General features: G+C 52.9%; 2 protein-coding genes across 3 annotated transcripts; one reads left to right on the top strand and one right to left on the bottom strand.

The window, feature by feature from the left end:
- Positions 1-1,485: 1,485 nt before the first annotated feature.
- Positions 1,486-3,303, top strand: FBXO46 (F-box protein 46; the record flags this gene model as incomplete). The annotated part of the gene is made up of 1 exon (XM_082676407.1): positions 1,486-3,303. One exon carries the CDS (start codon positions 1,486-1,488, stop codon positions 3,301-3,303), a length of 1,818 nt encoding a protein of 605 aa, XP_082532533.1.
- Positions 3,304-5,565: 2,262 nt separating this feature from the next.
- QPCTL (glutaminyl-peptide cyclotransferase like) lies at positions 5,566-14,442 on the bottom strand. 2 transcript variants are annotated; one of them, XM_082676408.1, is made up of 7 exons: positions 14,210-14,442; positions 13,568-13,711; positions 12,523-12,804; positions 10,837-10,989; positions 10,651-10,750; positions 10,037-10,153; positions 5,566-7,946 (listed from the first exon to the last, which is right to left on the bottom strand). In XM_082676408.1, exons 1-7 carry the CDS (start codon positions 14,417-14,419, stop codon positions 7,726-7,728), a joined length of 1,227 nt encoding a protein of 408 aa, XP_082532534.1. In that variant the 5' UTR covers positions 14,420-14,442; the 3' UTR covers positions 5,566-7,725. The 2 variants fall into 2 exon arrangements, with proteins under 2 accessions (XP_082532534.1, XP_082532535.1); XM_082676409.1 differs by having other exon boundaries at positions 7,803-8,467.
- Positions 14,443-15,082: the final 640 nt, after the last annotated feature.

Raw genomic sequence — 15,082 nt, forward strand, 5'->3', positions numbered from 1 at the left:
ATGAACATGTTTCAATAAAACTTCTATTTGCAGAGGCAGGCAGTGGGCCACATTTGGCCTGTGGCTCAAAATAGTCTGACCAGGAGTCAGCAAACTACTTTTACCAGTCTGTAAGCATGTGGAAGTTTTGATGTTTGAAGGGTATTTTGTTGTTTTTGTTTTTGTTTGTTTTGTTTTTTTAATTTTTATTTTTGGCTGCATTGGGTCTTCGTTGCTGTACATGGGCTTTCTCTAGTTGCGGCGAGCGGGGGCTACTCTTCATTGCAGTGTGCGGGCTTCTCGTTGTGGTAGCTTGTCTTGTTGCAGAGCACAGGCTCTAGGCACGCGGGGTCAGTAGTTGTGGCACGCAGGCTCAGTAGTTGTGGCGCACGGGCTTAGTTGCTCCATGGCATGTAGGATCTTCCCAGACCAGGGATCCAACCCGTGTCCCCTGCATTGGCAGGCGGATTCTTAACCACTGGGCCACCAGGGAAGCCCTGAAGGGTATTTTGGTTTCAAGATGTCTGGAGGGAAATGGGCCAGGGAAGGATTGAGACTGAGGGATTGAGACTGTTGGTCCTGCAGTGGAACGTGGTCGTGTCAGAGTCATTAGCAAAATTGCTTCCAGATTAGGTCAAGCACACAAAGTCATTGCAAAATAAAACGGTCACTATTGCAAGCCCTAAATTGAAAAGTCTGGAAAACAAGTTCGAGGGCCTGGTGTTAACACTATGTAAGCCTTCCCCACTCTGAGCCTCAAACTCAGCAAGTTGTGAGCAACTTGAGGAAATTAGACTAGAAGGGCCTTCTCATCCCAGGGGTCTGCGTTTGTGCTTAAGGGAATTACCTGCACAGTCTTGGTGCAAGTGTGTGCATTTTTCTGGCTGAGGATACACAGCTTTAAGGGATCCTTCAAGAGCCTCACGACCCGAGCAAAGTGAGGAGCTGAATTCTTAAGGACCTCTCTGTCTCCGACCTCTGATTTTCTTCCCCTGCCCAGCCTACCTTGTTGCTTCCTCTGGGCTCAAGCCGCAGTAGCTGTGGGCAGGGCTGGGAATTCTTGTCTTTTCAGGAACTTGTTACTAGGTGAGCAAATAGAAAAAGGAGGAGCTGTCAGTTGGTACTTTCATTTCTGTTTAAAAAGTTATGGCAGCAGGACACCTCTGGATCGTGAGTGAAACCAGTCAGGCTGTGAGACAGCGGAGGGTTGGAGCAAACAACCAGCTCCGGTCACACTCTGAGTTTTACAGGAGCAGGTCCTATCCCCTCTGCAGCCTTCCATTTGCTCACCTGTGCCAGGGGGGCGGGAACAGGATCTCAGTGGTCTAGTTTGGTCTGTCCCCTCAGGTCAGGAGATGTTGAGGTCAGTGGGGTACTGGGAGGGCAGGCCGTTCCCCAGCTCCCCAGCCTCCTCTTCCCTGTCTCCAGGTGGCCTGTGGAGCCCCCCACCGCCATTCAGGTCCTGAGATGTGGTGAACCCCCGCCTGTCTGCCACCATTCCCCAGAATGGACCGAGGGGGCCTCCTTCCCTTCCAGCTGTGGTGCCCCCGGCCCTTTGGCACCTACTCCCAGAACCAGCCGCGCCCGCCTTCCGCAGCCCTCAAGCCGTCAGCCTGCCCTGAGCCAGGTGGGGGGGCGGAGCCAGACCATGGCCCTGCCCACTCAGAAAACACACCCCCAGCCTTGGCCACGGAGGCTCCTGCCTCCCAGCCTGCCCCGCTCCTTTCAGCAGCGGCTGCCGGCGACGAGGGTCGAGTCCTGCTGGACACGTGGTATGTTATCAAGCCCGGGAATACAAAGGAGAAGGTGGCCTTCTTTGTGGCCCACCAGTGCGGTGGAGGCAGCCGGGCCAGCTCCATGAAGGTCAAGGGGCACTGGGGCAGTGACAGCTCCAAGGCCAAGCGGAGGAGGCGCTGTCTTGAGCCTACGAAGGCTCCTCCGGACCCAGGGGGACAAGACGGGCCCCCTGCTGCTGAGGGGGTCCCAGCCTCAGCCAGTGAGGATGTGGACCTGCTCTCTGTGGCCGAGATGGTGGCCCTGGTGGAACAGCGGGCCGCCCTGGCCCTGCAGAGCTACCCGCGCCCGAGCACCCCAGCGCCTGTGGTCTATGTGTCGGCCGAACAGGGTGGGCCTGCCAAGGGGCTGGGGTCCGAACGGCGGTCTGGTGGCGGGGACTGCAGCCGTGTGGCGGAGGCCGTGGCCCACTTCGAGGCTCAGCGGGACAACCCTCCAGCCAAAGGCCTCCGCAAGGAGGAGCGGCCCGGGCCAGGCCCTGGGGAGGTGCGCATCGCCTTTCGGATCTCCAATAGCCGAGAGCCCCGTGCACCGGATGGCAGCTTGCCCAACGGGAGCGGGGGCCGGCCGGGTTGTGCCTACCCTGGCAGCCCGGGTCCTGGGGCCCGGGCCAAGGACAAGATCACCTGCGACCTGTACCAGCTCATCAGCCCCTCTCGGGATGCCCTCCCCAGCAATGTGGAGTTTCTGCTGGCTAGGGCGGATGAAGCCAGCGAGGGTGAGACCCCAGCCCCTGCCAGGCCCGAGGACACTCCCCCGGCCCCCCCTCCACCCCCTGCCCGGGACTGTGGCGCGTCAGGCTTCCATGTGGATGTGGTGGTGACGGGGGTGGTGGATGAGTGCATCTTCTTCGGCAAGGATGGCACCAAAAACGTGAAGGAAGAGACGGTGTGCCTGACCGTCAGCCCCGAGGAGCCACCCCCGCCTGGCCAGCTCTTCTTCCTCCAGCCCCGGGGACCTGATGGGCCCCCCGAGCCACCGCCAACTGACTCGCCTGCCACTGCACCCGGCCCGGACGATGCTGAGGGGACGGTGGACACCTCCCTGTGCCGCCTGTACCGGCACGTGTCGCACGACTTCCTGGAAATCCGCTTCAAGATCCAGCGGTTGCTGGAGCCGCGACAGTACATGCTGCTGCTGCCTGAGCACGTGCTGGTCAAGATCTTCAGCTTCCTGCCCACGCGCGCCCTGGCGGCCCTCAAGTGCACCTGCCACCACTTCAAGGGCATCATTGAGGCTTTCGGCGTGCGGGCCACAGACTCGCGCTGGAGCCGCGACCCGCTCTACCGCGATGACCCTTGCAAGCAGTGCCGCAAGAGATACGAGAAGGGCGATGTGTCGCTCTGCCGCTGGCACCCCAAGCCCTACCACCACGACCTGCCTTATGGACGTTCCTACTGGATGTGCTGCCGCCGAGCCGATCGCGAGACGCCCGGCTGCCGCCTGGGTCTGCACGATAACAACTGGGTGTTGCCCTGCAATGGGCCAGGCGGTGGGGGCGGCCGGGCTGGCCGGGAGGAGGGGAGGTGAAGCCGGGGGAGGGGGGGGGAAGAGCCCACCATGCCCACCCCCACCCCCTCCCCCTGGGAGCCGAGGGTCAGGACTGGGTCACCAGCCCATACCCTCTGCCCAGGCAGCGTTGATCCCCCTCCAGAACTGCGATGGTGTTCAGGGGGATGACCCAAGAAAGCACTCTGATTGACCCCTACTGGTTTTCTACTCTTCAGACCCTCAAGTAGGGTGTTTTTTTATCAGCATCTCAATTTCTTCTCCATTCAGCCCCAGCGCCCTCCCTGCCACTCTTCATACCCCAGGGACCTACGAGCAGGGAACAGACGGCAGCTAATTTTGGTACTACTTAAGGGTTCCCCCATTCTGGCCCCCTTCCGTTCCCTCCCCTCAGTTCTTTCCCTCTGGAGCTGTTTTTTTTTTTCCCCAGGAGGCTGCAGCACCCAGGGTTGGTACCCTTCCTAACCTACTACACCAGGGCTCACCTCCTCTTTAGGAACTGGGGCCATCAGATCAAAGATCACATTTGGCAGTTTTCATGGCCGCCTGCCATTTCCCCATTAAAACAATAAAAATCAGTTTTCTCCTTAACCTCAAGCTACCAGTCTCTCTACTTCCCCTAAAGGGGAAGAGGAGAAAAAAGTTGAAGTGTAAAAATTCTCCTCCTCCCAATATTTAAGCTATTGCCATGACTCTCCCCCCTCCCCCCTGCAAAAAAGCTGTGAAGCCCTTTGCCTCGCTCTGGACAGCGTCGGGGGCCGGTGGGCAGGGACTGTGGCTTTGAATTTCTGGGTTGTTTTTCCTTCTACTCTGGGTACTTGTTCAGGTGTTGGGGTCTCTCCACCCCCCATCCACATGTGTTTCTTTAGAAGCCTTTGGTCAACCAAGACCTTGACCTTCAGGCAGTTTGATCTGGGGTATTTTTGTTTGTTCTGTTTGAGATGTGTTTTTGTTGTTTTTTTGTTGTTTTGTCTTGGTTTTAGTTTTTCATCCTTGTGGTTCTGGAAAGCTTCTAATGTGTGGCATCTGACCAATTTTGAATTGGTCCTTTCTATAAAATCAGTATTTATAAGGCTGGGCCCAGACTGGTTTGTGTGTTGTTCAGGGAAGGGGTTTGGGAGAGAAGGGAGTCATGGGCCAGTGCATGGTGAAATGGAAAAAGTTGAGAGAAGAATCCTTAGCCAAGTCCCTTAGCCTGAGATTATTTTTGACTCTTCATCTGTGTCGTTTTGGATTCGAAAACCTCAAAATAGTAGACGCTCAAACAAGGTAGTTTTTATTTCTTTAGAAACCCAGTGTTTGGCAGGTATGGTGGACCTGAATTCATCTGGAACCCAGGCTCCTTCTAGCCCACTATTCCATTATTCTTTGGCTGTGGCCCTCATCCTCATGGTCCAAGATGGCTGCTGGAACTCCACCCATCACCATTTTGCAGGAAAGGAAGTCCCTTGCCTCCCAGAAGTACCACAGTGTGCTTCTGTGCACATCTTACTGGTCAGAACTTTAGCCACGTGGAAGGGCTGCAGAGCAGACTGGGAAATGCAATCCTTTAGTTGGATGCATTATGCCCAACAAAAAACTCTTGCTAAAGATCCCTGTAATTAAAGCTTTAAAATATTCAGATAATTATTTACTAAAAGAAGAAGGAAAAATGGATATTGAGCGGTGGCTAACAGTCTATGACATTCTTATCAAGGAATCAAAATTTCCAGAGACTAGGCTATATCATAGCAGTTATTAAATACTTAGATTTTAGAATCAAAGAAACCTGGGTTTGGATCTTGGCTTGGTTTTGTGGGATTTTTGGTTTCCTATAGCGGGAAGGCCAGATTATTTGGACTCTCCTGCTGAAAACCAGAAGTAAAAAAAATCTGAAAAGCATCAAATATTCAATAAAATACAGTTAACGATATACTAAGCCAAAAATTTAAGAGAAAGGCCCATGGGGCCCTGAAGCCACTTTTGCTCTGAGGGTATTTGCTGATGTGAACAAACTTGGATTTCCTATTTGTAGCCTTACTGGGACAAGCAGGCAGAAGTCAAGGTCAAAGCCTGTCCAAGGTGAATCTAATAGGAGGTGGGATCCCACCGAACTACAAGCTCAGGTAAGGCTGACCCAGAACACTGCCGAGAAGATGTTTTAGATGCTGAGGGAGGGACTTTCCTGGTGGTGCAGTGGTTAAGAATCCTTTGCCTGACAATGCAGGGGACATGGGTTCAAGCCCTGATCTGGGAAGATCCCACATGCCACGGAGCAACTAAGCCTGTGCCAGCTGCTGAGCCTGCACTCTAGAGCCCGCGTGCCACAACTACTGAAGCTTGCGCGCCTAGAGCCCGTGCTCCGCGACGAGAGAAGCCACTGCAATGAGAAGCCCGCGCACCGCAACGAAGAGTAGCCCTCGCTTGCTGCAACTAGAGAAAGCCCACACGCAGTAACGAAGACCCAACGCAGCCAAAAATAAAATAAATAAATCAAATTTTAAAAAGATTTATTGAACTAAAGCTAGGTCTGAAGTAGCACAGAGACCAAAAAAAGAAAGAAAATAGGAAGCAAGGTTATGGAGGATAGAGTGAGGAAGTCTAACACATTTAACTGGCGTTCTAGAATCAGAAGAGAGAATGGTGCAATGATAATATTTAAGGACACGATGATTGCAAATTCCAGACTGGTAAAAAGACCGGTATGCCCAGTGAGTCATAGGCAGGATAAATAAAAAGAAATGAATACCTAGACACATGCAGTGAAAGTGTCCAGCTGTGATCTTCAGCAATTGATTTCTCTGAAGCTCAGTTTCTTAATCTGAAAAATGAGAATACTGACAGTTCCTCAAAAGACTGACATGTGAGCTCTTGCATCTAGAATGTTCAACAGTTGTGCTCACCAAAGATACCTCATGGCCTCTTCATAGTGTGAAGCTGGGGGAGCCTAGCTGTTTGGGGGACAGATGGGAGCTGGGGGAAACATCACTTTGCCAAGCATCAGCAGCCTCATCTGTAAAATGGGGCTCATGATCCTTACCCTGGATTCAAGTGGAAAATGTGCCCAGGCGCCTTGCCCAGAACCTGGCGTGTAGTACACTCAGCACGATGACCTGCAGGGAGGCAAGGGGCCAAGGACGTCACTGAACACACTGCTTCCCCTAACAGAGGTGATGGTATCACCTACTTCTGGGATGGCTGTGAGGCTAAGGGGACGTGCTGCACTTTTGAGTGCTTGGCACCATGCCTGCCACACAAGAAATGAACAAACAGGAACTAACTTTGTGATTTGAGACCCTCCTGCCACCCTGGCTGTTGATATCTGTCAATTTCCTTTCTGAACTCAACTTCTGCCAATTCCACCTCTAAGAGGCTGTTAGTCCCCACCGCCCAAACCTCACTCAGACTTGCAGCCAGTTAAAAGCCTCAGGAGGAGCTACTTTTGACCAACAATCTGTTGGTCCAGCACAGGTGATTTTTGGAAGGGAGGTAGGACATGGGGATAGGAGCACAGCTGTGGGTGAGCATCTGGCCTCTGTTAATAACCGGTTTGTAATTCTCAGCCCTGGCCACCTCATTTGCAAAATGAGAACCGCAGTTGTCCTTCAGCCCGTGAGTTCTCTCGAGTCTTCGCCAGCCTTGAGTTGGCTTGCGAGGCTGCTGTTCACCTTCACTCTCTGACCCTGCATCCTGGCCTGGCATCCCTGTGGCCTACCAGGTCTCCATCAAAGTCACGAAATCAGCAGGTACAGAGCCCAACACGGGACTTCCTGTCTGGGTGCCCTTTAGGTTTGCTAGGGAGCTGTGAATGAACCAAACTTGAATCTTTAAGGACAGCATGTCCCAAAGTTTTGCTGATCATGAGACTTCCTCAGGTGCTTGTTACAGAGTCCCAGCCCCTCTCTGAAGTTCTGATTCAGTAGGTGGGACCTGGGAGTCTGCATTTTATTTATTTATTTATTTATTTATTTATTTATTTATTTATTTATTTGCCTCACTGCGCAGCTTGCGGGATCTTAGTTCCCTGACCAGGGGTTGAACCCGGGGCCCCGGCAGTGAGAGTGCCGAGGCCTAACCACTGGACCGCCAGGGAATTCCCTGCATTTTTTAATAAGCGCCCCAGTTGGGTCTGAAAATTAGGGCTGGGAAATAATCTCTTGGGTCATCACTAGAGTTTGCAGTTACACACACCATCTCCCACTCCTGTACCCACAGCCAAAAGGGAAAGGATGGTTTGGTGTAACTAGTTGACCCATTTCTACCATAAGTACACTCAAAACTGTCAAAACCCAGTGTTTCCCAAAGTATCTTCTGAGGTACCATGGTTCTGTGAGGTGCTTCCCAATAAAGGGGTTCCGTGGTGAAATACTTTGGGGAAACATTGCATTCTCTTTCTTGAAAATTCACATTGTGCAAATGAAGAAACTCGTTTAATGTTGTCTCACCCCACTTTGGTCCCCCTTTTCATGCAACACCTATGTATGCTAGTTCTACAGGATATATTTTGCAGAAACACTGGTTTATTGGCCATTGGATCTGGCAGAATCTGGAGTTCCCAAGTACTGGCTTCCATCTCCTCTGTTCCCTGCTTACGAGCACATCTTCTGTGGGCTTCCCATGGCACATCCATGTGGGAGTTGGGTTTGGACTGATGCGGTAGCAAGGCTGCCATTCTGGAGAAGGAACTGCCACAAAAACATAAGCCACAGAGAATTCATTTGCTCAGGGGTATTGCTGGTCCAGATGCCGTTTGCTGACTAAAATGGAGAACGGCATTTGGCCCCTGCAGACCTGCAGCCCAAGTGTTTCCCTCAGGGCAGCGGCCAAGCTCTTATTCCTTTGGCTCTCACACCACAGTGGTCTGTCTCTTCCATGTCTTTCAAGAGTGGCAGCTTGAGATAAAGAAAGAGGGTCTTCCACTGAGAGCACAAGCAGAGCCAAAGGTGTTAAAAAAGGACAAGTCAGCACACCGCAAGCAGGCCTGGCCCGAGCTCCTCAGCTCCAGGTGCCCTCGTCACATCTGCTGCTGGGTGCTTCTCCCTCAGAGTCCGCCAGGCAGGCTATAGCCCCAGGTATTCAGCCAGGAACACAGCCAGGATGCGGCTCAGGTTGTGTACCGTGGGTGGGTGCAGGTTGGCCTCAGAGTCATCGGACGTGTGCCAGACAGAGGGGAAGGGTGTGGAGATGAGGTGGAGCACGGGGACCCCTGCAGGACAGAGAGGAGGCTCAGGCTTGTGCGTGGCCCCCAACAGACCCAGGAGCCCAGGCCCGCGTCTGGGGAACCTTGTCTTGTCCCCCGCAGCAGAAGATACTCTGTTGTGGCACTTGAAGAATTCTGAACAATGATTTTCAGTGTGTGAGGGTACATGTCCGTTTTAAAAATACATCCAGTATATTATTTTCATAACGCAAATTAGAAAAACTCAAAACTTAACGGATTATGGAAAGACAGGAGAAGGGAAGGAGGTCTTTGACCTTCCTCGCCGGGTGTACATTATTAGGCTCTTTTTCTCTTCTTTACTGATAGTTAACATTTATGTTCTATTCCAGGCCCGAGTCTAAGGCCATAAACACACACAACTTTATCCTTACAATAATCGTGTAAGGTGTACTATAATACCCCTGTTTTACAGATGTGGACACTGAGACACAGAGGCAGGCAGAGTGACTTGCCTAAGGTCTCGCCTCTAGTAAAGAGCACAGTCAGAATTTGAACCCAGGCCACATGTCTCCAGAGTGTGTGCTCCTAACCCTTGCACTGCATTGGGTTCCTGTCCTCAGAGTGTTTCACTCTTTGTTTGTCCAGATTTGGTAAATATCTGTCCCCCTGCTAGACAGGAGCCAGGTGGATTATGGCCCGTCACTGTATCCCTGACAGCTGGCTCAGTACCTGCCTTGGGAAGTATTCAGTGAATGAATCAATAAAGGCATTGTAAGAAATGCATATTTGTTGAATGAGTAAATTATAGAATAAAAATTTAAAAAGCAGTTTTTAGCACTTACTGTATATGCCAAGCACCGTGTAAGAAGGCATTTTATATATCTAATCTCATCTAATCCTCCCAACCCTGTGATTAAGAATACATAACATAAATTTGGTGTAGCCACTATGGAAAACAGTATGAAGGTTCCTCAAAAAATTGAAAATAAAACTGCCATATGAAGAAAAAAAGAATACATACATACGTATGTGTTTGTATGTATCTATCTCTTCCTTTTCCAGAAGAAATGGGGCCACAGAGAGGCTCAGTAATTTGCCTTAGGTCAACCAATGGTAAGCTGCAGATCGTAGAACCCAGACCTATCCAAGTCTAAAACCTATGTTTTGAACCCCTCTACCAGAGGTCGTCAACCCTGGCTGTGCATCAGAATCACCTGGGAGTTTTGTAAGAATAATGTAGAGGCCCCAGATTGTGGTTCAGGAGGCCTGAAACGTGACTGGGCATTTTTCGAAGCTCAGGTGATTATGCTGGGTGGCCAAGGGCTTGAGAGGCAAGAACTAGAAGAAACTGCAATCACTGAGGCACAACCAGTAATAGCTAACATTTCTTGAACACTCGCTAGTGCCAGGCACTGGTCCAAGGTCTTTACATTCAATCCCCTCAACAACTATGAGGTGGAGGCTGTTATCATCCCCATCCTTACAGATGAGGAAATCAAGGCACAAAGAGGTTAAGCAGTTTGCCACCTTCCCTAATCTGGGAAGGGGCCAGGGCCAGGTCGTATCTGTGGCTCCCTGGGACCCCTGCCCACCACTCCTCCCCACTGCAAGTACCTCGGCGGAGGAAGGGGATGTGGTCGTCTTCCACAGAGCCAGGGGGCTCCCCAGGCTGGAAGTACATCACTTCCCAAGGATGAGACTGCAGTAGGTTCAGACGGTGCAGGCGCTTCTCTGGAGGCGGTGGGGATTAGAGAGCAAGGGTCAGCCCCTCAACGGTCAGAGGTTCCCCTGCTCACAAATCAGAGGAGGGCAGGGGGTCTGGGGGCGAAGCACTGATCGTCCCAACAAGGATGAATGTTAGTTACCCCTTACCGCAGGCCAACGATGTTCCCAGTCTCAATTAATCCCTCTGAGTCTAAAGAGGTAGATACCCCTATTATTACCATCATGCCCATTTTACAGATAGGAAATTGAGGCTCAGAGAGAGGAAGCCACTTGCCCAAGCTCACACAGCTGGTAAGAAAGAGAGCCAGAATTTGAACCCAGGGCTATCTGACCCCAGAGCCCCCGTTTGTAATCACTTCATTTGACTGCTGTGGGGTCTTTTTGTGTTTCTGTCCTAGTGCTTTAGAGAGAGACTAGGGAGGTAGAGGGAAGGCTGGATGACCCCTTAGAGGACAGGTGCCTGGCCTCCCTCCAGCGTCCCAGGTGGGTGCCTGCCTCCTTACCGATGCTCCTCAGCCGATGGAACCAGCGGGCCGTGCGAGGAAAGTGACTGTAGAAGGTCGGGTTGGGGGCTCCCAGGAGATCAAGAAGCATAAAGAGATCCTAGGGAGAGAGGCCAGGACTGGATGCTGCCAGCCTCGTGTCACCCGCTTCCCACCTCACCGGAACCCAGTGGGGCCTGGTCTTACAATAGCCTGGATCCTGGTGAAGCCGGGGCTGTGGGGTGCAGACTCCATGAGCTGGGCCAGGTGCCGGGAGCCGTAAAGCGAGTCCTTGGGTCCCCACTCCTTCAGTGCCTCTTCACCATCCAAGAAGAGCAGCTGCAAGGTCACTGGGGCTGCCTGTGAGGGCCAGTGGTCAGGGCCAGCGCAGTGCCAGCCCTCAGCCTCAGTGCACACACATTTCCTGCCTGCTTGCACAGCTGACGAGGGCAAACTAAGTCTCGTCGCTCGAAGAGCACGGTGGCCAAGAGTACAGACTTGGAGCCAGACTGCCTGCGTTCAAATCCTGGCTGGGCTGCTCAGTAGCCAAGCAGTCGTGGGTAAGTTACTAAGTTCTCAAAGCACCGGCTTCCTTATGTAGAAATGGGGTTAATACCGGTCCTTATCATAGGGTAGGATTCGAACCCAGGTCCTAGGACAGCACCTGGCACATAGTAACTAAACAAGGGTTAGCTCTGATTGCAATTGTTATTCCTCAAGTTCATGTAGCAAAAGAGACAGACCCACAAATAAATAATTATACAAACGATGAAATGCAGTCAGGCAAATGCTTCCAAGAACAACAGCGTCCTGATCTGGCCTAGGGAACATGTCAGGTCTATCGGAAAGGATGTTTGCCCTGAGGCTGAGTAGGAGCTGGCCTGGTAAAATGGGGCAGAGGGAAGAGTGTTCCCCGGCGAGGAAGCAACATGAATCGGGACTGGGGCCAAAGAAGGGGCCAAAGAGGTTTGAGTAGAGACCCAAGGGGTCAGCAAGGGCCAGGGAGCTTGGGCTTTGTTACAGGGGCACTGGGGTTTGAGCCATGGAAGGGATCTGAGCAGGGGAGGAGCGTGAGGAGATCTGTGTTTCCGTTCATTCATTCCATACATTTTTTAAAATATTTTTTCCCACAGGGTTGATGTTTTTATCTTTTTGTTGTTGTTGTTTTAGCATGTGGGCTCTTAGTTCCCCGACCAGGGATCGAACCCATGCTCCTGCATTGGAAGCGCAGAGTCCTCACCACTGGACCACCAGGGAAGTCCCTCCATACATTTTTATTGACATCCTACTTTATGCCAGGCAATATTCTCAGCCCAGAGGATACAGCAGGAAATAAACGCAGCCAAGGGCCTGGCTATCTGGAGCTTATTCTAGTTGGGGAAACATAAACGAATCAACATAAAGCACCATGAGGCATGAGAGAGTGACAGGGAGCTATTTTAGGGTGGCTGGGAAGGTCTCTTTGAGGAGGTGACATCAAAGTGGACATCTGAATGAAGGGTGGCAGCCAGCCAGGAATATATCTGAGAAAATCACATTCTAGGCAGAGCAAAGAGCAAGTGCAAATGCCTGGGGTGGGAGTGAATTGTGTGGCTTGAGGTACACAGAGGAGGTGGGAGGCTAGAGTGGAGTGAGTGAGGGGTGAGAGGTGGGAGGGGAGACCAGAGAGGTGAGAGGGCACTCCTCGGCTAAGAGAAGGGCTCTGGCTTACTTGTGGAACAAGGTGAGAGCTGTGGGAGAGAAGGGACAGGATCTGACATTCAGGAAATGGAAAGACCCTGTGGCTGTGTTGTGGAGCGGAGGAAGACAAGACCACGCACGGGATGGTGTTGGTATGGACCAAGGCAGAGGCAGTCCCCACCCACCCACCCCCACCCTACCCCGGCTCCTCACCTGCTCCTTGGCTCTAGCCAGCTCCAGGTCCAGGGCCTGGGCCAGCTCCAGTAGGAGGGCGCAAGGCACAGCCGAATCCGTGGCCCCCACAAAGGGGGCTGACCCAGATGGGAAGAGCTTCGAGTCGTAATGGCAGGCAAGGGTGAGGTGACGGGCAGCCCTTGGGTCCAGCGTGGCCACCACGTTGCTGAAGTGCAGTGGCCCCAGGGGTGTCGAGGCTGTGAAGGGGTCCAGTTCTACATGCCAGCCTGCTGTCAGGGTCCGCAGTGTGGCCTCCAGGAACTAGTGGCAAGAGAGAGGTGGGAGAGTGGGTGGGGACTGGGGAGAAGGTCGGAAGAAGGGCCATGTGACCTGAACCATGCCGAGCAGTCAGGTTGACTCACAAATCTCACTTTAGTTTAATCGTTCCCTTGATACACTTCTGCTGAGTACCTACTAAGTGCCAGGCATGGAGTGACCCTGTCTCTTGATGCCAAGACTAATCACAGCTCACCCTTCCATAGCACTCACTCTGTGCCAAGCCCTTGTTCTAGGAACCCTGTGGAGTGGGGACTGTCAATGGTTCCATTCTGCAGATGAGGCAACTGAGGCACAGAGAAGTTAAGAAACTAGTTTAAGGTCACACTCCAAGTGGCTGATGTGGATTTGAACTCAGGCAGTGTTCAAATGACTCTCAATACTTTCTGAGAGGCAATGTAGAGATGTTACCACACCGGCTCTGGAGCCAACCCATTTGGGTTGAAACCCTAGGTATATCATTCATTAGCTGTGGGATTTGGGCAAAATCCCTAACTATTCTGCGCCTCAGTTTCCCCATCTACACAATGAAGATCAGATTGGTGCCCACCTTATCCGGCTGTTGCTGATGCTTAGCATATAGTAAGATTTTGGTGGGGGCAGTAAAGAGGGCAATGGTCTGGTGGTTAGCAGGATAGGACTCTAGAGTCAGATTACGCCCAGCCAGAGCCCTAGCTCTGCCACTTGGGCAGAATACCTATTTCCTTGGTGGGCTGCGGGGTCAGGGGTTGGAGGTGGGGCCCCTTACCTTTCTGACTTGGAGATTGCCGGGGCTGCCGGGGGTCCGCACAACCAGCAGGGGGCGCAGATAATTGTTCCAGAGACGGTGAGGGTCCAGTTGCCCCACCACCCTCCGCACCCCGGCTTCGGGGAGACTTCCGATCGACGGGCCCTTGGGAAGGAGGTGGGGAAGAGAAGAGAAGAGCGTGAAAGCAACACTCATTCCAACCCTACCCTGGGACCTGTCGTCCCTAAGAAGCCCCAGTTCCTCTTCCTAATCGCAGCCTCCAGCATCGGAGGTTTCTAGGATAAATCCTAGACTCGGGAAAGTACCCCCAAGCCCATCCGGCCCAGCCCACCCCCATCCTGATGGGGGAAATCGAGGCCCAGCGAGAGTAAGGGACTCTTCCAAATAAATGACTTTAGGATTAGAACCCAGAACTCCCAGTGTTACTCCTCCAGACCCTTCCTCTTACGGGGTAACCGCTATTACAGAACAAGCCCGAAGCCTCATTCCGTTGGAAAGAGGCATGTGCTCTAAAGACGGAGACGGCGGCACCTGCGGCTAGGGCAATCCGATAAAGATAAAGTCACGTCAACCTGAAACCTCGGAGAAGGGGAGGCGGGAAATAAGGGCTCCCGCAGTGCCCGCGTCCCCTCCCGGCCTCACCCGCAGCTCCCGGCCTAGCGGCAGCTCCTCAGACTGGCGGTGCCAGCCGCTCCAACTGGTGTATAACACCGAGGCCACCGCCAGCGCCAGCAGCAGCAGAGGCAACAGCTGCGCCCGAGGTAGCAGGCGGCGCTTGGGCGGTGAGGGTGGCTCCAAAAGCCCGCGTTCCCCGAGCCGTAGCCGGGGCCGCCCGCGGCCCCCGGAACGCATGGCAGCTTTGCCCTGAAAACCGGTCTGGGACAGCGGATAGAGTTTAGGCCCAGCCAAGTCCCACCCCGTGGAATCACGGGACCAATGAGCAACAAGAGCGGCTGCACCATCCCACACTTCCGCGGGCAGTAAAGCCAATGGGACTTTCGTTCTGAGGACACGCCTCCCTGTCTCCCCGGAGCTTTGGGGGTTGGTTCCCCTGAGGGTTGCACAACCCAAAAGGGAGCGCGAAAGAGGTAGGCACCGCCTCAGCGGAGGAGGGGAAGCCAATGAGAATCGTTTGATCATGGAAAACATTCGACCTGCTGGGCGCAGGTCCACGCCCCTCCCGGATGTAGGCAAAGGATTGGTTACCCCTAGTCAAAAGATCAATAGACACTTAAATGAACAGTCTCCGAAGGAAAAGGGGAGGGGTCCATCACGGAAGCGAGGAGCGGATTGGCTTCGCGGAGGCCGCTCCCCCAAAGGCAGGGTGGGCGGGCATGTGGAAATAGCTTGTCCTTTCCTTCCTTGAACCTGTGTGGTTCTACAACAAAATGGTTTGAATCAGTCCCGCTTTCTTTTCCTCTCCACTGTCGTGAACATCCGCCCCGTACTGTCCTGAATGGCCGGGAATCACCGTGTGAAGCTTTTATCCCACAGCCGCGAAGGGCTGGTGGAAAT

The sequence above is a fragment of the Grampus griseus genome (genome assembly GCF_964374135.1).
Source record: "Grampus griseus genome assembly, chromosome: 19".
Taxonomy (NCBI): Eukaryota; Metazoa; Chordata; class Mammalia; order Artiodactyla; family Delphinidae; genus Grampus; species Grampus griseus.